The sequence below is a fragment of the Mobula hypostoma genome, chromosome 3 (genome assembly GCF_963921235.1).
Source record: "Mobula hypostoma chromosome 3, sMobHyp1.1, whole genome shotgun sequence".
NCBI classification, from domain to species: Eukaryota; Metazoa; Chordata; class Chondrichthyes; order Myliobatiformes; family Myliobatidae; genus Mobula; species Mobula hypostoma.
This window is the reverse complement of record NC_086099.1, coordinates 41,570,497-41,592,811: the sequence shown is the minus strand read 5'-3', so window position 1 is coordinate 41,592,811 and position 22,315 is coordinate 41,570,497. Positions and strand designations below refer to the sequence as shown.

Genomic DNA, 22,315 nt, shown 5'->3' with positions numbered 1-22,315 from the left:
AAATTATTGACATACAACATAAAAGGAAGCGGCCCCAACACGGATTCCTGTGGAAGACCACTAGTCACTGGCAGCCAATGCAAATATGATCCCTTTATTCCCTCTCTTTGCCTCCTGCTAATCAGGCAATGCGCTATTCATGCTAGTATCTATCCTGTACTACCTTGAGCTCTTATAATCTTAGCTTATTCCTCATCTTGCTCATATAAAGTGTACAATCAGAGTTACATCTATAATACGTAATATGTTCTATTTCCTAGGATCCCACAAAGTTTCACAATAAATATAACTCCTTTCATATACAAATTTAACAGTTAACAAGGTGGCTGGATGATATTCATGCTTTTCATTGTGAAATCTTCTGAGCTCAAGTTCGAGAATGCCAATGCATGAATGCTTAGCAATTTCACATAACTACTTGCAAATGCATAATTCAGTGATTTTTACTTTAGTTTCAGAAGGATTTGAACATAGTGGGGAGGGGTGAGTATCTCTGGTGTAGAGAGGGAAGTGGTGGGAGCTACATACTTTGTATAAAGTGTTTTGCTTGACTGGTGGAAATCCAAGTTTGTCAGAGACACAAAGGCTAGTTTTGTTATAAGCAGCATATGTGATAGTGTTAAATTATAAAGGACATAGAATAGTACAGTATGACCTTATAATTTCCTTTTAAGATCAATCTAACTCTTCCCTCCCCCATAACCCTCCATATTTCTTTCATCCATGTGTCTATCTAAGCGTTTATTAAATGTCCCTAGTCTACCTGCCTCTACCTCCACCTGGCAGCACATTCCCAGCAGCTACCATTGTTTCTGTTTTTAAAACAAACAAACAAACAAACCTATCCCTGGCATCCTTCCCCTATACTTTCCACTAATCACCCTAAATTATGTCCTCTCATTAGTCATTTCTGCCATAAGAAAGAATCTCTGGCTGCCCATTCTATTCATGTCTCTTTTCATCTTGTACATCTCCATCAAGCACCTCTCATCCTCTCTCACTTCAAAGAGAATAGCCTGAGCTCACTCAACCTATCCAACCTATTAGTTCTCTAATCCAGATGGCATCCTGGTAAACCTACTCTGCACTCTGTCTAAATCTTACAAAGAGATGTTAACAATATAGTTAAACTACATGATAATGTAGGTGCCAAATATCTGTTTCCATCATTTTATTTTCTCCAAGCAGCAGGTCAGGCAGCTTCTATGGAGAGCTTAACAGAGTTTCTCATGACCTGAAATGTTAACTTCTTTCCCCTTTCCACCCATGCTACCTGAATAATTCTACAGTTCTCTGTTCTTCTTTCAGATTTCTAATATTTTGCTTCAGTAGGTGTGCGGAATTAGGTTACCGATTGGGCATGGTCTTAATTGTGTAGCAGAAAAGACCAGACAAGCAATATTCTACATCTGTCCTATGTCTTTTCCTGTTTGCCACTCTTTGATCATCTATCTTGACTAACTGCAGTTAGGAGAATATCCCTGGAAGATGTATAGAGGATAGGATATGCCAAGGATATATGGATTGGTAGTCATTAGGCCACTGTACATTGCCCTGCTGATTAAGCAAGAGGTGGAATCTGGGGAGAATAAAAATGGGGATTAATGTAGAAAGGGTGGTTGATGCTTCGTGTGGACACGGTGGATTCAAGGGTCTGTTTCCACATTGTATCACTCCTTCTAAATGACTTCAATGCATTGTGCAGTTTCTATTTAAGGTGTCTTCACCTTCTATATTTCTGACGAGGGTATCTTCCCATTGTGAAATATCAAATTGGTATATAGATGTCTGTGATATCCACAGGATCTGAGTTATTTGGACAGAGCGTGGCAGAAGTTGCTGAATTGTTAAAGAAAGAATTCTGAATAATTTGGTGTTAAGTGAAAATGGTAACTATTATATCTAGCACCTTGCTTCTGTGGACAGTGTGCAGTGTTGCACTTGTAAACACAAAATAATCTGCAGATGCTGTAAAAGATCAAAGCAACGCTTTCAGTACGCTGGATGAACTCAGCAGGTCGGGCAGCATCAGTCAGAAACGATGAGTCAACGTTTCAGGCCGGAACCCTTCGTCAGAACTGAAGAATGAAAGATGGGGAAGGATTTGAAGAATGCTTGTAGCGTCAGTTGATAGACCAGTAATTTGAAAGACAAAGGGGTGGGGGAGGGGAAGCATTGACGTCATAGCCCTGAAAACAATGGGTGGTAGAAGAAGGAGGCGGAACCATGAGGGAGCTGGGGGAGGGGGTAGATTTAAATAGGGATAGAGGAAGGGAGGGGGTGGGAATTACCAGAAGTTGGAGAATTCTATGTTCATACCAAGGGGTTGGAGACTACCTAGACGGTATATGAAGTGTTGCTCCTCCAACCTGAGTTTAGCCTCATCATGGCAGTAGAGGAGGCCATGTATGGACATATCTGAATGGGAATGGGAAGCAGAGTTAAAGTGTCTTGCAACCGGGAGATCCTGTCTGTTGTGGCAGACAGAGTGGAGGTGCTCGACGAAGCGGTCCCCCAATCTGCGTCGGGTTTCACCAATGTAGAGGAGGCCGCACCAGGAGCACCGGATGCAATAGATGACCCCCAACAGACTCACAAGTGAAGTGTTGTCTCACCTGGAAGGACTGTTTGGGGCGCTAAATGGTTGCAAGAGATCTTATCCACACGTCCATCCCCACTGATCTCCCACCTGGCACTTATCCCTGTAAGTGTAAGTGCTACGCTTGTCCCTCCACCTCATCTCTTGCAATAGTGCAGATAAGTGGAACTTGTGTTTTTTTTTAAGTTTTATTGAGCCAGTGCAAGAAACTAAATGAGATTCTTCAATTTCTTCAAGATAAAACTACAAAGTAATTTTATTATCAAAGTAAATATGTCATCATATACAACCCTGAGATTCATTTTCTTGCGGGCATATCCAATAACCATAATAGAATTAATGACAGACCGCACCCATTAGGGTGGACAACCAATGTGCAAAAGACAACAAACTGTGCAAATACAAAAAAAAGTTTATATATAAAAAAAAGCAATAAATACCAAGAATATGAGATGAAGAGTTCTTGAGAGTGAGTCCATAGGTTGTGGGAACAGTTCAGTGATGGGGCAAGTGAAGTTGAGTGGTTATCCCCTCTGGTTCAAGGGCCTGATAGTTGAGGGGTAATAACTGTTCCTGAACCTGATTTTGTGGGTCCCAAGGCTCCCATACCACCTTCTGATGGTAGCAGCAAGACAAGAGCATGTCCTGTCCCTGCTTTCCTGTAGCACTGCTCCACGTAGATGTGCTCAATAGCGGGATAGACTTTATCCGTGATGAACTGAGCTGTATCCACTATTTTTTGTAGGCTTTTCAGCCAGATAATATGCTCTTCATCACACATCTATAAAAGTTTGTCAAAGTTTTAGGTGTCATGACGATCTTTGCAAGTTCTCAGGAAGAAGAGGTGCTGCTGTGCCTCCTTCATAATGTATGTGCTGGGCCCAGGAAAGGTCCTCTGAAATGATAACACCGAGGAATTTAAAGTTGCTGACACTCTCCTCCTCTGATCCTCCAATGAGGACTGGCTCATGGACCTCTGGTTTCCTCCTCCTGTAGTCAATAACCAGCTCCTTGGTCTTGCTGGCACTGAGTAAGAGGTTGTTGTTGTGGCATTAGTCAGTCTCCGTTCTGTATGCTGATTCACCACTATGTTTGATTCTGCCTACAACAGTGGTGTTATCAGCAAACTTAAATATGGCACTGGAGCTGTGCAAAGCCTCACAGTCATACAGCAAGTTCACCAGGGGGCTAAGCACACGGCCTGTGGTGCATGGGTGCTGATGGAGATTGTGGGGGAGATGTTGCCAATCCAAACTGTCTGAGGTCTGTAAGTGAGGAAATCGAGGATCCAACTAAATAAGGAGATATTGAAGCTTGTAGATTAGTTTTGAGGGTATGATAGTATTGAATGCCAAGCTGCTGTCGACAAAGAGCATCCTGATGTATCCATCTTTGCTGTCTTGATGTTCCAGGGTTGGGTGAAAAGCCAATGAAATGGCCTCTGCTGTGGTCCTGTTGTGCCAGTAGGCAAATTGGAGCGGATCCAAGTCACTTCTCAGGCAGGAGTTGATATGCTTCATCACCAGCCTCTCAAAACACTTCATCACAGTGAATATAATTGCTACTAGACAATAGTCATTGAGGCAGGTTATTATGTTCTTATTACCAGTATTATTGAAGCCTGCTCTGGGCCAGATGTTTTCAGTGGGTTCAACCTCCTGAAGGATGCTCTCACATTGGCCTCAGAGACTGAAATCACAGGGTCATTAGGAGCTGTGGGAGTTCATGATGACTCCTCTGTCGTGATAGTTAGCACGAACATTGAGGGCATTGAGCTGTGCTTTGAGACCGACTTACGAGCAGCCTTCAGGGATGAACCCACAAAAAGCATCCTTCCCAAATAGGGTACCTGACCGAGTACTGAAGACCTGCACTGATCAACTAGCTGAAGTGTTCACTGGGATCTTTAATCTCACACTTCGACAGTCCGAGGTACCCACCTGCTTCAAGCAGACATCACTCATACCAGTGCATAACAAGAACGAAGTAACTTGCCTCATTGACTATCATCGAGTAGCACTGACATCCACAGTGATGAAGTGTTCTGAGGGGTTTGTGATGAAACAGATTAACACCTGCCTGAGAAGCGACTTGGATCCGTTTCCGTTTACCTACCGTCACAACAGATCCACAGCAGATACCATCTCATTGGCCCTTCACTCAACCCTGGAACATCTGCCAGCAGGTCTGTTACCCCTTGTCTGGGTCAGGGACAGTTGTAAGGTTGCCAACTTTCTCACTCCCAAATAAGGGACAAAAGTAGCAGTCAAATACGGGACACTTGTGTTTACCCCAAGAAAGACTACCACGACCATGAAGCCTTGCGCGGGCACCTGTGTGCACATGCGGACGTACGCATGCATGTTTGTGCCGATTATTTTTTCTACAAATCGGTTTTGGCTTAATCTTCCCGATTCTGTTGTTACTATATGTTAGTGTTATTTTAGGTTTTATGTGTTATTTGGTATGATTTGATAGGTTATTTTTTGGGTATCGGAATGCTCAAAAACTTTTCCCATATAAATTAATGGTAATTGGTTCTTCGCTTTATGCCAGTTTGGCTTACGAACGGTTTCATAGGAATGCTTTACCTTAGCGGTGGAAATACGGGACAAGGGCGGTCCCGTATGGGACAAACCAATTTAGCCCAATATACGGGATGTCCTGGCTAATACAGGACAGTTGGCAACCCTAGACAGTTGGCATGGGAGCTGTGTAGCCTCAGTTGTAGCGAGGTCTAGGCCTCAAGCCTTGGGCTTGCCTGTCGCTGCAGGTCAGGTGAGAGACAAGGAAGCGCTACAGTGTGGTTCTTGGTTGAGCTCTGCTGGGCCTGGCCTCGCCCATCAGTGCTGCCCTCCTGTGTTTGAGCAGTGGAATGGCAGGCTGGATTGCATGCGTCTGTACGCTGCCAGGAGACAGTACCATCGATTGCTGGACATTGTCACTCAGAGTCTTGGACAATATATGTTTATTTTTTGAGTAAGTGTGCTTCTTTGCTCAATATTTTGAATTATGGCACTTACTATTTTTGAATGTTTGTTTGCTTGCTACTTTGAATGTTTTGCACGTTGTCCCCAGAGGAACGCTGTCTCCTTCAGCTGTATATATGTATGGTTTGAATGATAATTAAACTTGATTTAATTTAATTTGATTTGGACAGCAAAGATCCATACATCAGGATTGTCTTTATCGACTACAGCTTGACATTCAATACCATCATCCCCTCAAAACTAATCAATAAGCTTAATGACCTTGGTCTCAATTCATCCTTGTGCAGTTGGATCTTCTATTTCCTCAATTTCAGACCCCAGTCAGTTCAGATTGGCAATAACATCTCCTCCACAATCAAAGCTATGTGCTCAGCTCCCTGCTCAACTCGATTTGCACTTAGACAACGTGCTCCAATACCATATTCAAGTTTGCAGATGACACTACTGTCATTGGCCAAACCAAAGGTAGTGACAAATTGACATACAAGAGGGAGTTTGGCAATCTGGCTGACTGGTGCCATAACGACAACCTCTTACTCGATGTCAGCAAGACCAAGGAGCTGATTATTGACTTCAGGAGGAGGAAACCAGAGGTCCGTGAGCCAGCCCTCATTAGAGGATCGGGGTGGAGAGGGTCAGCAACTTTATATTCCTTGGTGTTATCATTTCAGAGACCTGTCCTGGGTCCAGCATGTAAGTGCAATTACAAAGAACGAATGGCAGCACCTCTACTTCCTTAGGAGTTTGTGACGATTTGGCATGATATCTAAAACTCTGACAAACTTTTATAGATACGTAGTGGAGAGTATATTGACTGGCTGTATCACAGCCAGGTATGGAAACAACAATGCCCTTGAATGAAAAATACTACAAAAAGTAGTGGATATGGCCCAGTCCATCACAGGTAAAGTTCTCCCCACTATTGAGCATATCTCCATGAAGCATTGTCACAGGAAAGCAGCATCCATTACCAAGGACCCTGACTACCTAGACCAGGGGTAGGCAACCTTAAGCACAAATGATTTTTTAGCATGCGTTATTCATTAATTTGAGACAAAACATAACTGTATGTATTTAAATGGATATTTCCCATATTTCAAGTTTCTTACGGCATTTATCTGGCCCACCGTCCGCTCATTAATAGGCGAACCAGCCCACAGAGGCAAAAAGGTTGCCGACCCCGACCTAGACCATGCTCTCTTCCTGTGCTGCCATTGGGAACGTACAGGAGTCAAGACTCACACCACCAGGCTCAGGAAAGTTATTTCCCCTCAACTATCAGGCTCTTGAACCAAAGGGGATAACTTCACTCAACTTCACTTGCCCCATCGTTGAAATGTTCCCACAAACTATGGACTCACTTTCAAGGACACTTCACCTCATGTTCTTGATATTTATTGCTTATTAATTATTATTATTGTTATTGATTTCTTGTTGCATTTGCACAGTTTGTTGTCTTTTGCACACTGGTTGTTTGTCCGTCCTGTTGAGTGTGGTCTTTCACTGATTCCATTGTGTTGTTGTATTTGATGTGAATGCGCGCAAGAAAAATGAATCTCAGGGCTGGTTACAGTGACATATACGTACTTTGATAATAAATTTACCTTGTACTTTGAAGAAAAGCAAGTGAAATTATTGATATTTGTGGATCATTCTTTGCACCGTTAACCTCATGCCTGGCTGAAATGTGTTCTGGCAGGTCCTGATATTGTGAAAGCCACTGTACAAATTCTGCTTTGCTCCTTTCACCCAGTGTGTCTAGAAATTATGACTCTGACGAAGTCCACATGGGTCCCTTTAATGATGAACCATTTTAGGAGAAATGTTCTCTTTTTTTTTGTGATCCAATATATTGTAAGTTAAATATATGAATGATTTGTAGTATTCTGGACTTTAACCTATAAGTAGTTTATAATTCTGCCCATGCTGCTCTGCCTCTTAGATCTTCCTTCCACTCGCTGAGAGCAATGAATGCTCTCAGATCTAGATTTAGTGTTGGCTTGGATTGTGCTGCTCCCAAGCCAGCAGCTCCATGGAGAACCTCTGGCTACCTGCGATGTGCAGCACAGTTCCCGTCTGACTTCCCCACACTCACATTGAAACGGAGCTCAGGAGGTGTTGGAGTTCAGAAAGGAAAAGATAAACAGACAAATAGGAGCAAGAGGAGACTGCAGTCTTTTCATACAATCATGACCAGTCTTTGATCTCAATACCCGTGTTGCCACGCCCTGCTCCACCCCTTGATGCCAGTATTCCTTCTGGACTCAAGCCGAGTTTCGATGGAGTGAACCGAGAGCCCAGGTGCAATTCACAACCGACTCTCCAGCTGTACCTAATGAGTGAGGTCAACGACCTGTTTTAGAAACATAGAAACATAGAAAATAGGTGCAGGAGTAGGCCATTCGGCCCTTCGAGCCTGCACCGCCATTTATTATGATCATGGCTGATCATCCAACTCAGAACCCCGCCCCAGCCTTCCCTCCATACCCCCTGACCCCCGTAGCCACAAGGGCCATATCTAACTCCCTCTTAAACATAGCCAATGAACTGGCCTCAACAGTTTCCTGTGGCAGAGAATTCCACAGATTCACCACTCTCTGTGTGAAGAAGTTTTTCCTAATCTCGGTCCTAAAAGGCTTCCCCTCTATCCTCAAACTGTGACCCCTCGTTCTGGACTTCCCCAACATCGGGAACAATCTTCCTGCATCTAGCCTGTCCAATCCCTTGAGGATCTTATATGTTTCAATCAGATCCCCCCTCAATCTTCTAAATTCCAATGAGTACAAGCCCAGTTCATCCAGTCTTTCTTCATATGAAAGTCCTGCCATCCCAGGAATCAATCTGGTGAACCTTCTTTGTACTCCCTCTATGGCAAAGATGTCATTCCTCAGATTAGGGGACCAAAACTGCACACAATACTCCAGGTGTGGTCTCACCAAGGCCTTGTACAACTGCAGTAGTACCTCCCTGCTCCTGTACTCGAATCCTCTCGCTATAAATGCCAGCATACCATTCGCCTTTTTCACCGCCTGCTGTACCTGCATGCCCACTTTCAATGACTGGTGTATAATGACACCCAGGTCTCGTTGCACCTCCCCTTTTCCTAATCGGCCACCATTCAGATAATAATCTGTTTTCCTATTTTTGCCACCAAAGTGGATAACTTCACATTTATCCACATTAAATTGCATCTGCCATGAATTTGCCCACTCACCCAACCTATCCAAGTCACCCTGCATCCTCTTAGCATCCTCCTCACTGCTAACACTGCCACCCAGCTTCGTGTCATCCGCAAACTTGGAGATGCTGCATTTAATTCCCTCATCCAAGTCATTAATATATATTGTAAACAACTGGGGTCCCAGCACTGAGCCTTGCGGTACCCCACTAGTCACCGCCTGCCATTCTGAAAAGGTCCCGTTTATTCCCACTCTTTGCTTCCTGTCTGCTAACCAATTCTTCACCCACACCAATACCTTGCCCCCAATACCGTGTGCTTTAAGTTTGCACACTAATCTCCTGTGTGGGACCTTGTCAAAAACCTTTTGAAAATCCAAATATACCACATCCACTGGTTCTCCCCTATCCACTCTACTAGTTACATCCTCAAAAAATTCTATGAGATTCGTCAGACATGATTTTCCTTTCACAAATCCATGCTGACTTTGTCCGATCATTTCACCGCTTTCCAAATGTGCTGTTATCACATCCTTGATAACTGACTCCAGCAGTTTCCCCACCACCGACGTTAGGCTAACCGGTCTATAATTCCCCGGTTTCTCTCTCCCTCCTTTTTTAAAGAGTGGGGTTACATTAGCCACCCTCCAATCCTCAGGAACTAGTCCAGAATCTAATGAGTTTTGAAAAATTATCACTAATGCATCCACTATTTCTTGGGCTACTTCCTTAAGCACTCTAGGATGCAGACCATCTGGCCCTGGGGATTTATCTGCCTTCAATCCCTTCAATTTACCTAACACCACTTCCCTACTAACATGTATTTCGCTCAGTTCCTCCATCTCACTGGACTCTCTGTCCCTTACTATTTCTGGAAGATTATTTATGTCCTCCTTAGTGAAGACAGAACCAAACTAATTATTCAATTGGTCTGCCATGTCCTTGCTCCCCATAATCAATTCACCTGTTTCTGTCTGCAGGGGACCTACAGTTGTCTTTACCAGTCTTTTTCTTTTTACATATCTATAAAAGCTTTTACAGTCCGTTTTTATGTTCCCTGCCAGTTTTCTCTCATAATCTTTTTAGTTCATCTTTGACAGTTTAAATTTCTATTATGTAAATATATTTTGAGGTAACTATTATTTTCTGATGTTTTATTTTTTTTAATTATTTAAATCAATCTAATTTTTTTAAATGTCTTTTAATATCAGAGACAGCTAACAACAGTTTAAAAAAAATACCTTTTGACAGTGTCAGGTCAACAAATAGGCATTCATCCAGGCAAACCAAGGCAGGGTTTCAAGATTCATCACTGAGGCCTAGTTGCCTCTTGCAAAACACTCCACTTCATGTAACAGCCATAACAGTGAGGCCTGGAGAATGTTTTCCTTCATGAAGCCTTAGAGTAGTTCAGATGGTGAGTTCAGCATGTGGACTATATAAAGTATGACACATTTCTGATTTTAGTACAAATGAAATGAAGGAAGTCTGTCCAGACAGGTGGCTTTTCTCAGTAATAGTGAAAGAGCTACAGATTAGCCCTTGGTTTCACTGCGTGGTCTAAATTCATCTAATTACAGAGACCATAAAATATAGGAGCTGAATTAGGATGTTCAACCCATTGAGTCTGATTTACATTCATTTATGACTGATTTTTATTTTCAAAATCATTGTCTCACCTGGTCCCTGTGAACGTTAACCCCTTTACAATCTTTACTTTTACTCGCTCAATTTTGCTCTTCTAGGGACGCTTACATATATCAACTCTGAACATTTAAAAGCTGTAACTAATGATGAAAACATTGAAAATCATGCCATAATATACACGCTGGTTGACTTTCCAAGGCTTGGTAGAGTGGTAAAAGTTGAGCTCGACAACATAACACAAGTGCCTAACTTCACCCAAAGCATGGTAAGTGTAATGTTCATTGAACTTTTTGGTCTGTTTCTTAAGTTCAATAATAAAATCAGTTTATTTTAAAAAATGTTAAAATGTATAAGTTTACAATTTCTGAATGATTTAAGATTGAATCATTCGAAAGATCATGGTGGGGCGAAGGCCCTGTTTCTGTGCTGTACAACTCCGACTCTGAATCTATGGAATTCGCATTTACTTTGTATCTGTTATTATGACCTAATGCAATACAGCTAGCAGTTTTGCTTTGGAAGTTTAGTTCAAGCCACAGAGGAACATTCCTATTCCGTTTCAAATAGTGCAACAGGATCTTTTATATTAACCTACAAAAGAAATTGAGAACTTCATTTAATCTGAAAGGCAATACTTAATGAAACTCAGCAACTTCTAAGGAGTGCATTGAAGTCCTCTTAGATTACGGGAAGAGTGTTACATTCGGAACCACTGGACCCATTGCCTGGCAGTTGATACATAAATCCCAGAACGCAACAGTGTTTTGGTTCAGAACTTGGGGAAAGCAGTTTGCATAGTTGTGCTGGAAACCTTTCCTCAGGTAGCTCTCCTTTATTAGGTGATCAAATAAACCCCTTCAGTCACCAATGCCTACAAGTCATAGCTCCTACTGAGCCTACCCTACCCATCTATCTTTCACACCAATGCCAAGCCCTGATCATTCAATCTCCCCAAACTCCAGGCCAAGAAATCACTGGATGACGCATTCACCACCTCTCCACATCTATACATTGACCTGCTGCATCTCCAGACCTTGTTCTTTTTTTGCATTATCTTCTGCATGCTTCTCAAAGGCACGTGTGCAAACTAAAGTTCTTAAGGGCCTTCCATAGCTCTCTAAGTCTTGGGCCTTAGGGAGTATTGAATTTTTAATCAGTTGGCCTAAGACCAGAATGGACAATTATACAATGTAATAACCAGAAATGTCATCTATTTGCATTGTCCCATCAGGATGTTTGATAATCCACATCTGTGCTGATTTAACTGTTGATCCATGATACAGTATTCAGTCAAGTAAATAGACAAAAATATGTTCACGTAGGAGTTGTTTTATTTATCTAAACAAAGGATATGTTATTAGTGGAATAAAACAAGATTAGATAGAATAATCAGAAAAAGAAAAATTATGTTTGGGTTAAGTACTGTAAAAGCATCTTTAATAATTCATATAGACAGTATCAAGAGCTGCATGAATTATTCAGTCATTAGTTCTAGGCTTAGTGTCTATATATCCAGAAGCATAGTGAGGGATCAGATGCAAAACTGGGTAGTTTACTTGCACAACCTGGTCATATGCACTTTTTTTTTTGTTTGGTTCTTGGTAATGCATTAAAATTTAGAGCACTTGCTTGCTGGAAAGAGCTGAAGTTGGAGTGAATGTATAGTTATTATTCACGTTCCTGTGTCCAAGATGCACGTTTGATTTGGGGTCTGGAGTTTTTGAAAGTGCGATGCAGATTTTCAACAGTCTTCCGACCGCTAAGAATAGTCAAGCAGAGGAATTATCTGGGATCAGGTTACATGTAACTGTTGCTCCACTCTTTACAAAGTGCTAAAGCTCACATTTTTTTGAATTACCTCCTTTGTAATGCTGGACATTGGAATTCTGAATACCTTCCAGCAGAGGCTTGATGTGACCTGTTGTTAGAAGACATGCTTTAGAGAATTTCTTTGATCATCAACACCTTAAAAAAAGTTTGTTTTTCAGATATTTTTATTTCAGCATATAAGGAAGTGACAGTCAAATTTGTGCTGCTGCAGGAAGCATGGATAACTTTGTATGCTGTTAATTTCAGAATCGGGTTTAATATCACTGGCATATGTCATGAGATTTGTTAACTTTGTGGTAGTTGTACAATGCAATACATGATAAATATAGAAAAAAAGAAGTTACAGTAATTATATGTGTGTGTATGTGTATATATAAGTAGTGCAAAAAGCAGAAATAAATTTTTAAAAAACTAGTGAAGTAGTGTTAATGGGTTCAGTGTCCATGTAGAAATCGGATGGCAGGGGAAGTAGTTGTTCCTAAATTACTGAGTGCATCCCTTCAGGCTCCTGTACCTCCTTTGATGGTAACAATGGGAAGGGGGTTATGTGCTGGGTGGTGGGGTCCTCAGTGATCAATGTCACCTTCCTGAGGCACTGCTCCTTGAAGATGTCTTGAATACTGTGGAGGCTAGTACCCGTGATGGAGCTGACTAATTTTACAACTTCATACTTCATTGCTTGGGGAATAAATAGAATCCCTATCATATTAGATAGATAATGATAAGCTCTTATGGATTAATATATTATAAAAATTGTGCAGATGATAATGAACCAGTAGAAATTTTCAAGTGCCATTACCAGATCTAAGATACGTGATATTGATCATGGATATTCTTTTGGGAGTTATTTTTGTCCCAACCCAGCATCAACATTTTCAAAAGCTGCTTGGTACTTGTGGATGATTGTAAAGTGCTGAAATAACCAGAATATCTGGAAGCAGTAGTACAATGTTTACATAAGAATAGCTTGCCCACTCTGCACGATGCCTCCCCAACTCTTTAACACAATGCGAGATCTGCCCCCTAAGCTCGTACAGATGCTGAGCCTCAGGTGGTCGTTGATGTAAGAAACACTGTGCAACTACCTCCTGCGCAGTTATTTCAAAAGCTCTGCCAGAAATTGATAGCAGCTCTATTAAAAAGTGTAAAGTGGAATTGGGTGTATACTGTCCATTTTACCCACTGTTAGAAGCTTTTCAGAACAACCGATAATGGGAAAATTATCTGCCTATAATGTGGCAGACTTTTATATAATGTCCCTGTATCTTGCGCTGTGATGCATCTAACCAGACCATAAACTTACTTTAAGGACTTCTTTTAAGTTAAGTAAATAAAATAAATTTTTTATGAAGATTTTTCTTAAGTTGTTCTAATTTGTTTGAAATACTATATTGTCAGTTTCTTCTCTTCAACCCACGGTACAGAGATTAAATAAACGCAAAACTATTTACACAACAGAAAAGACCGGAGAGTTTGGATTAAATACAAACACTTTTTCATCTAAAAGGAGATAAAGTTAGATATCCTTAAATCAAATTTGCAGAGTTACTTAAATAGGCAAAAATTCATCCTTGGCTGCAAATGTGAAATGGACAATATGTTCCATCTCTGATACTCTGATCAGAGCCAATGGAACCAAATTTCAGAAGTGGAGTTCAATACTATGTGCACATTTAACACAAGGGATAGTGGATGAATCTACGCTGCTATTTAATTTAATTAGAAAAATATGGGACACAGAAAACTAGCTCGAGGGGGAAAACTGTACAATAAAAATTATTTTAAGCTAAAGCCACTTGTTAGCCCAAAAAAGGTATATGGCAGAACACATTACAATTTTGCATATATTACATTTACAGGTAAACAACTAGTTTTTTTTTTTGGCTGCACATCATGACAATGTTTTATACAACCAGAGTGGAGAGGTTGAGTTGATTTCACATGTCAGTAAGTGTTGGTGGTTACACCACTGTAAGTGATTGTGATTAATTGAATATAGAGTACATACATCACATATAAAAAATCCTCCTGTTTGTGAAGATTTCTGAAAAAAAATAGCTTCTCTATTACAGAGAAGTTGCTGCAGTTTCTGTTTACTCTGCACTGTAATCACACTCAGTTTTCTGAGTAACTTGATCTTGTCTGCTGGATGGGGAACTTAGTGCAACATTGCAAAAGTGAAACATCCCACCATGCCTCCTGTTGATTAGCTGACGTAGAGTTGTTAAGTTGATTTCAAGTTTGAGGGTTTTCCCAAAGGTAAGTCTTGCAGGGCAAGATCAAACTTGAGACGACAGGTAAATAAGGTGGCAGACTGCTGCTGGAGGGTGGGAGGGCAGGTCCAGGACACCAGATGACTTAAATCGTAGAGGCAAGGATTCCATTAGAGAGGTCTGACTGCTGCTAACAGGCCTGTGTTTCACTAAATATGTTTCAATAATAACCAGCTGAGCAGATGGATGATGGCTAGAAAAAGTATGTTTATTGAGTCTTGTAAGGTCCTGCAGGAAATGCAGCTGATCCTCCTTGTCCCACTAGCAGCGCGGTAAAGGTTTTAGCCCTTGTTTTGTGTTTTTGGCAATGATGTACTGAGTTCTGGGAAACTTGTCTGGCTATTGTACAAAGATAAGCTCTCCATTAAAAACAAGGATGAACAAACAGTACAATATTTTAATGACAGTCCACTTCCCTCAAGCAGATTGTCTGCCAACACCTTGTCACACTTCCACTAAAATGCAAGTCTAAGGTGAGACAATTCCTGTAACAAATTTATTTTCAATTTTAATTTCTGACATGATTCGATTCTAGCTGGTTTCCGGTCAGGATGGCACCAGCGAACAACGATTTCTCGGGTGACATTTTCTAGATAGCAAATCTCTTCATTTATATCACTTTTTCTATGCTTTCTGCTTGTTCTTTTTGTTGCTGTTGTGTTACAAAAACTGTTGGAGCCTGTGATGTACAGTTGAAATTCAGTTGAATGATCTAGCACTCCGCTGTGTCTGGAGAACTGCCTCATGGAGAAGACTTAGGCCAGAGACCGGGTCCCAAAGAGGACCAAGAACATAGAACATAGAAATCTACAGCACATTACAGACCCTTCGGCCCACAATGTTGTTCTGACCATGTAACCTACTCTAGAGACTGCCTAGAATTTCCTTAGCACATAGCCCTCTATTTTTCTAAGCTCCATATACCTATCTAACAGGCTCTTAAAGACCCTGCAACACACATCAAAGTTGCTGGTGAACGCAGCAGGCCAGGCAGCATCTGTAGGAAGAGGTGCAGTCGACGTTTCAGGCCGAGACCCTTCGTCAGGACTAACTGAAGGAAGAGTGAGTAAGGGATTTGAAAGTTGGAGGGGGAGGGGGAGATCCAAAATGATAGGAGAAGACAGGAGGGGGAGGGATAGAGCCAAGAGCTGGACAGGTGATAGGCAAAAGGGGATACGAGAGGATCATGGGACAGGAGGTCCGGGAAGAAAGATGGGGGGGGGTGACCCAGAGGATGGGCAAGAGGTATATTCAGAGGGACAGAGGGAGAAAAAGGAGAGTGAGAGAAAGAATGTGTGCATAAAAATAAGTAACAGATGGGGTACGAGGGGGAGGTGGGGCCTTAGCGGAAGTTAGAGAAGTCGATGTTCATACCATCAGGTTGGAGGCTACCCAGACGGAATATAAGGTGTTGTTCCTCCAACCTGAGTGTGGCTTCATCTTTACAGTAGAGGAGGCCGTGGATAGATATGTCAGAATGGGAATGAGATGTGGAATTAAAATGTGTGGCCACTGGGAGATCCTGCTTTCTCTGGCGGACAGAGCGTAGATGTTCAGCAAAGCGGTCTCCCAGTCTGCGTCGGGTCTCACCAATATATAAAAGGCCACATCGGGAGCACCGGACGCAGTATATCACCCCAGTCGACTCACAGGTGAAGTGTTGCCTCACCTGGAAGGACTGTTTGAGGCCCTCAATGGTGGTAAGGGAGGAGGTCTAAGGGCATGTGTAGCACCTGTTCCGCTTACACGGATAAGTGCCAGGAGGGAGATCAGTCTTAAAGACCCTATTGTATCTGCATTCCACACACCCACCACTCTCTGTGTGGAAAAAACTTGCCCTTGACATCCCCTCAGTACCTATTTCCAAGTACCTTAAAACTATGCCCCCTCATGTTAGGCACTTCAGCCCTGGGAAAAAGCCTCTGGCTATCCACACAATCAATGCCTCTCATCATCTTATACTCCTCTATCAGGTCACCTCTCATCCTCCGTCACTCCAAGGAGAAAGGCCAAGTTCACTCAACCTATCCTCATAAGGTATGCCCTCCAATCCAGGCAACATCCTTGTAAATCTCCTCTGCACTCTCTCTACAGTATCCACATCCTTCCTGTAGTGAGGTGACCAGAACTGAACACAGTACTCCAAAGTGGGGTCTGACCAAGATCTTATGTAGAACTTGAGCTGATTCGTGGAAAAGACCAAAGACAGGGCATGGGGTCATGAAATATTCAGGAAAGATTGAAGCACTGAGGCGAATGCGGAGGGCATCAGTGATTGCTCCCGATAGAGGCCACCAGGGTGACGACAGTCAGCATCTAGATCGCCAGTGTTAGGAGCTGGCATGGCGGCCGTTCTTGATGGAAGGACTGAGTTCATACAGCTGCTCTCCTGGAATGCTGACAGGAAGATGTTTTCAATATTCTGAGATCTATGTGATTATTGGACTGTACTTTATATTGGCATCCTTCGATTTTCAGTGCTTTCTTTCTTGTGGCTACTTGGTGGGCGGGTGATCTGTTTTGTGTGTGTGTGGGGGTTTGAGGTTTTGATACCATTATCGCTGTCCTTTTCTGCGAGTGAGGGGGTGAAGGATTTGATGTTATTGTCATTGTTTTTTCTGTGAGGAAGGGGGTGGGGGGTTTTGGGGTTTGCGAGCTTTGTTTTTTCTTTTTCATGCCGGGGGTGGGGGAGAGGAAGTTGATATATTTTCTTTCAACAACCCCCATGGTATTTCTGTATTTCGTGATGTTTACAATATGGTGTTCAAAATCAGTTATGCCTTTATATGGTGCTATGCTAGGAACTTTTTGAATCAAAGCTTCATCCACGGACATGTGAACTCATCACACCATACTGCATTTTACCTGCATTGTACTCCATTTCCAGAATTTGAAATAAAAGTTACTGACTTAATTATGCAGCTAATTCAGTTTCATGTGTTTATTACATGCAACCCAGGACAAGTTTCTAATCATAATAATAATGTAAGAATTTTCTTCACATACTCTCACTCACTCAGTAAGCTAGTTACTTCCTCCAAAATCCTAGTTAAGCTTACTGAAGTATTAATAAGGTTTACATTATCCTGAAAAGAACAACATACTCAAATATGCCTATTATGCAATAGACCAATCTACGTGAAGCTTTAATCTGAAGTACTGAACAGATGAAACCGAGTGGTTAAAGGTGCCCCTAGTTACGTGTAAATGTTTAGAGATTTTAGTATTTTACTCTTTTCAGTGTTGAACTTGTGCTTTTGATGAACTATATTGCTTCTGACAGGTGGACGAGAGCAAGATTGCCTATGAGCACACACGCTCCAAGGATGTAGCCTGGAGTACCGAAGACTCATTTCAATTTGTAGTGCATTCCTCACCAGCCTCATTGGAACCTCAGCGCTTTCACATCACCATCACGTATGATGTTGCTGGACGATCCAGTTGTCTTCTTGCAAATACAGGTGAGGCATTCATAGTACAACTTCAAAGTAAGACTTGTCTTAGTTAGATTACACCACATGTGAAAACTGGCAACAGTGAAAGCAATGGATGCAGGAACAGGTCTTAACCTGTAAGCTGAGGCCTGATTTCTTGTTATTAAAGGGATAATTATCTCACTGACAACCATTCCCCCAACATTTATCCATTTCAGCCTTGCCCATCTCCTGATCAAGCCTTCCCTCTGAATGTTTCCCTTGTCAACTAGTACCTTCAATCAACTCTCTGAATCCCTCCAATTTTCCCCTTAACCTCTGTTCTGTACATTTATTTACCCCACCTCAGATTGATTTTCAATCTCCACTGAGTCATCTCTCGCATTGATGGCACAGAAAGATTCCAAACTTTAATTGCTTCAGGTTGTGGAAGGGCCTTTGTAAATATAAGATAGTCTTAACTTTGCAAGACACACAAAATGCTGAAGGAACTCCACGGGTCAGGCAGCATGAATAAACAGTTAATGTTTTGGGCCGAGACCATTCTTCAGAACTGATGAAGGGCCTGGGCCCGAAACGTCAACTGTTTATTCATGTCCATAGATATTGCCTGACCTGCTGATTTCCTCCAGCATTTTAAGACCATAAGGTACACGAGCAGAAGTAGGCCATTCGGCCCATCGAGTTTGCTCCACCATTCAGTCATGGCTGATCCAATTCGTCCAGTCATCCTCACTCCCCTGCCTTCACCCCATACCCTTTGATGCTCTGGCTAATCAAGACCCTATCTATCTCTGCCTTAAATACACTCAATGACTTGTCCTCCAGAGCCTCTCGTGGCAACAGACTCCACAGATTTACCACCCTCCTGAAGTAATTTCTCCGCTTCTCTGTTCTAAATGGACGTCCTTTTATCCTGAAGTCATGCCCTCTTGTCCTAGACTCTCCTACCATGGGAAATAACTTTGCCGTATCTCTATCTTGTGTGTGTTGCTCTGGATTTCTAGCATCTGCAGAATCTCTTGTGTTTTTAACTTTGCAAGTTAGTTTTACTTAGGGCAGCTCTATCCTTTTCTCCAGGTGCTGTTGTAACAGAAGGTGAAAAAGTATTAATTGACAAATTCAAGCTGGATGCTTCAAACCTGATGGTCAAACTTCCCGAGTCTAAGCATTCACTGTATGAAGTATGGTATCAAGTGATAACTCTGCCTGCCCATGGTGTGATTATTGTTGGTGAGCGCAACATTACCCAGCAGAAACCCTATTTTTCTCAGTTTATTGTGAATAAGTATGGAATAACCTATCTACATGATGATTCAGAAAGCCTTAAGGACAATTTTGTCTTTGCTGCATGGTTGAATTTAAAGAGCAAAGTTGCATCAAGGCCCTTGAATGAGAGTGAAGTGGTGGAAGAGATGTTCAATATTACCATTATTCCGATTAATGATCAACAACCAGAGCTGAAAACCAAAGCCCCTGGGCTAAAGGTCATGCAGGGTTACAATGCTGCAATTAATTCAAACCATGTAAATGTTGTAGATCTGGATAATAGTCCAGAAGAAATCAAATACACCATTATCAGTGGACCCAGTAATGGCTATGTGGCAACAGGAAAGGATTTGAATATGTCAATCACACACTTCACTCAGGCTGATATCAATGATGGTAGCATTTGGTTTGTTCAAGATGGCAGCTCGTCATCAGGAGTTTTTTACTTCAGTGTCACTGATGGTAAACATCGACCTTTATACAAATTATTTAATCTTGAGGTTATACCTATCATCATCACGCTTATAAATAACACTCAATTAGAAATTCAGCAGGGGGAATTTATTTCTACCATCACCAATGAACATTTGGCTGCAAAGACTAATGGGAAAGTTACAGTGATACTTTATGAAATTACTAGACCTCCACAGTTTGGACATATTTTGCTTCGAAACAGAAGTGTGACCTTATTTGAACAGGATGATCTTGTAAAACGGCATTTGGTTTATCATATGACCAATCTCTCTGCATCACAAGATAATTTTGAGTTTACAGTAATGACTTCTGAAGGGAATGCGACTGAGCAACTAGTTAACATTATAGTACGGCCTTTACTGAAAATGGCAGAAGACCTTAAGATACCATCTGGAACTACTTGTCAAGTTGGAACAGATGTGCTTGATGCACGCAGATTGGGCAACCAGACTAGAAGTGTTCCTAGGTTTGAAATAAAACATTTACCTACCTATGGTAGGCTTGTAAGACCAAGCCATATGGTAAGGGGTCACAGAGAAGTTGCAAATATATTTACTCAGAATGACATCGAACTAGGTCTTGTTCTACTGGAAGTTGAAGCAAATATGACAGGAATTGACTGTTTGAATGATTCATTTGCATTTGTTTTGACAGCAAAAAATGTCCAACCAGCTGAGGGAGTCTTTCTGTACAGCATTATTCCTTTTAATGGGTCTTTAATGCTAAACAACACATTAAATGAAAACCCATTCGTTCTCCGTTTGTTTACACAAGATGCAGCAACTTCAGGAAGTTTATCACTTTCAACTCATACAGATGTGCCCACTCCAAAACCTACTACAGCTGTGCTGTGGTGGCAAAAGAAATCACAATGGGGGAATCGCAAAAGTAATACCTCTGCCTCTGTCCTGGATGTGACAATGGGAGGCTTTGTCCAACAGGCCACAATAGAACCAGTTGCTGGAAAACCGGTTGCTCGACTCATTCAGTACATCAGCTCTCTGCATATAATTCTGCCCCTCACTTTTCTAGTCCTTTTGATCATAAGTATATTTGTCATAATTTTGATAAAAAAGAAAAAAACAAAGCGCAAACCTTTAATAATTAACTGTCCCAATAATGGTGGTACAAATACTAAAGATTTACATGCGGTTGAGAGGAGCCTAACAGTTCCAGTTGTTACTGTCACCCACCTTAATACAGGTAATCCTTTGCTAGCGGAAAGACAGAACCAAGCTTTTTCAGGCTCCACCAAGTCAAACAAAGCCTCAACTCTGCTTTATAACTGTAAACAAATTGATCCAGAAATGATACAACATTGTCGTACAACCAATCCAACTTTAAGGCACAATCAGTACTGGGTTTGATAAAGCAATTAATTTAAACTTTTTTTGTTGGAACCTAAATTCAGTATTCATTTTTGCAAAAATGTGCTCAGAAACTAAAAGTGACAGCACGGCATCTTCGCAATGTACAATATGTAGTAAAGTGAGGTTCGAAAAATATTTGTTAAAACCAGCTGGATGTGATTGCCCAGAAAGTTGGGTCAATTTATGCAAATCATGCCAAAATGCATTATGTGTTCTGAAATGTTTGTGCCTCTTTCTTGTTGAATTTTGTCCATCCAGAAATTGAACAAAGCTTGTTCTGGTGCTGTTCACCCTAATACAAGTATTGCTTCACTATCATATTTTGCATAAATAAGGTCATCAATGCCCATTCAGTAGAGATCAGATCAAAAGGTTTTGACCAATCATTTTGGTTATTAGCTCTGGATAAAAATAGAATGCTGAAAATCATACATATACAAGTCTATCTTCAGGTTACATTTATCATGACCTGTGGTGGCAAACTGCTGCTATCGGCTTGGGTGCAGTTAGTGTACTGCACATGTTGCCGGGGGTGGGGGGGGGCGGGGGGATTCACTTGGAGACTTTTGAGACTTAGCACAATCCTCCGTCTCCATAACAGCCTTTGGCAACTGGGTTGAATTTGGCCAATGCTTCTCAAAGTCAATATTTTTACCAGCTTTTAAGGAAATACAAAAATCATATAACTTACTGTCTGTGTAGTAACTGTGTTTTCAAGCAAAAGACATTGACATATTTTCATTATGAATACAAATAGAACATTTTCTGAATGTTTTATCAGTCCATCAGTGTTGAGTACTACAGTATTGAGTTATCAGATCAGTCAGATGCACAGTAAAATGGATTAATTTTTCCAGCAGTATGAAATTTCACTTTCAAATTAAGTGCACAAGAAGCACATTGTAAATATATTTTTACACTGTTAAAATGTGTTGAACATTTTAGAAGTAAGTTAAGTTTTGTTTTAAGACTAAAATTACTCTTTCAACCATAGATATGAACTTTCTGTTCTCAGAAATTTTATTGGACAATCATGGTGTCTAAACTATTGTATTCACATTTTTTTGCTATAATTAGTAAAAACAGAAGTTTTTCCTCAGCATTTTTTTGAGCAATAGATTTTCGTCTTCTAACAAAAGCAGAATATATATATAATTATTAACTTTATTAATCATGACCCTACAGCTAACTTCACATGATTCACATAACTTACCATGATTTTTTTTATTTAGACTGGTTGAGAGTAGCCTTA

General features: G+C 41.3%; 1 protein-coding gene across 1 annotated transcript in view; it reads left to right on the top strand.

Moving 5' to 3' along the window:
- cspg4ba (chondroitin sulfate proteoglycan 4ba) overlaps positions 1-21,543 on the top strand; it is a 103,809-nt gene extending 82,266 nt beyond the window's left edge. The window contains exons 8-10 of the mRNA XM_063042922.1: positions 10,512-10,678; positions 17,800-17,977; positions 19,031-21,543. Of these exons, the coding sequence (XP_062898992.1) occupies positions 10,512-10,678; positions 17,800-17,977; positions 19,031-21,060 (2,375 nt within the window). The 3' untranslated portion in view covers positions 21,061-21,543. The remainder of the gene's footprint in view (positions 1-10,511; positions 10,679-17,799; positions 17,978-19,030) is intronic.
- Positions 21,544-22,315: the final 772 nt, after the last annotated feature.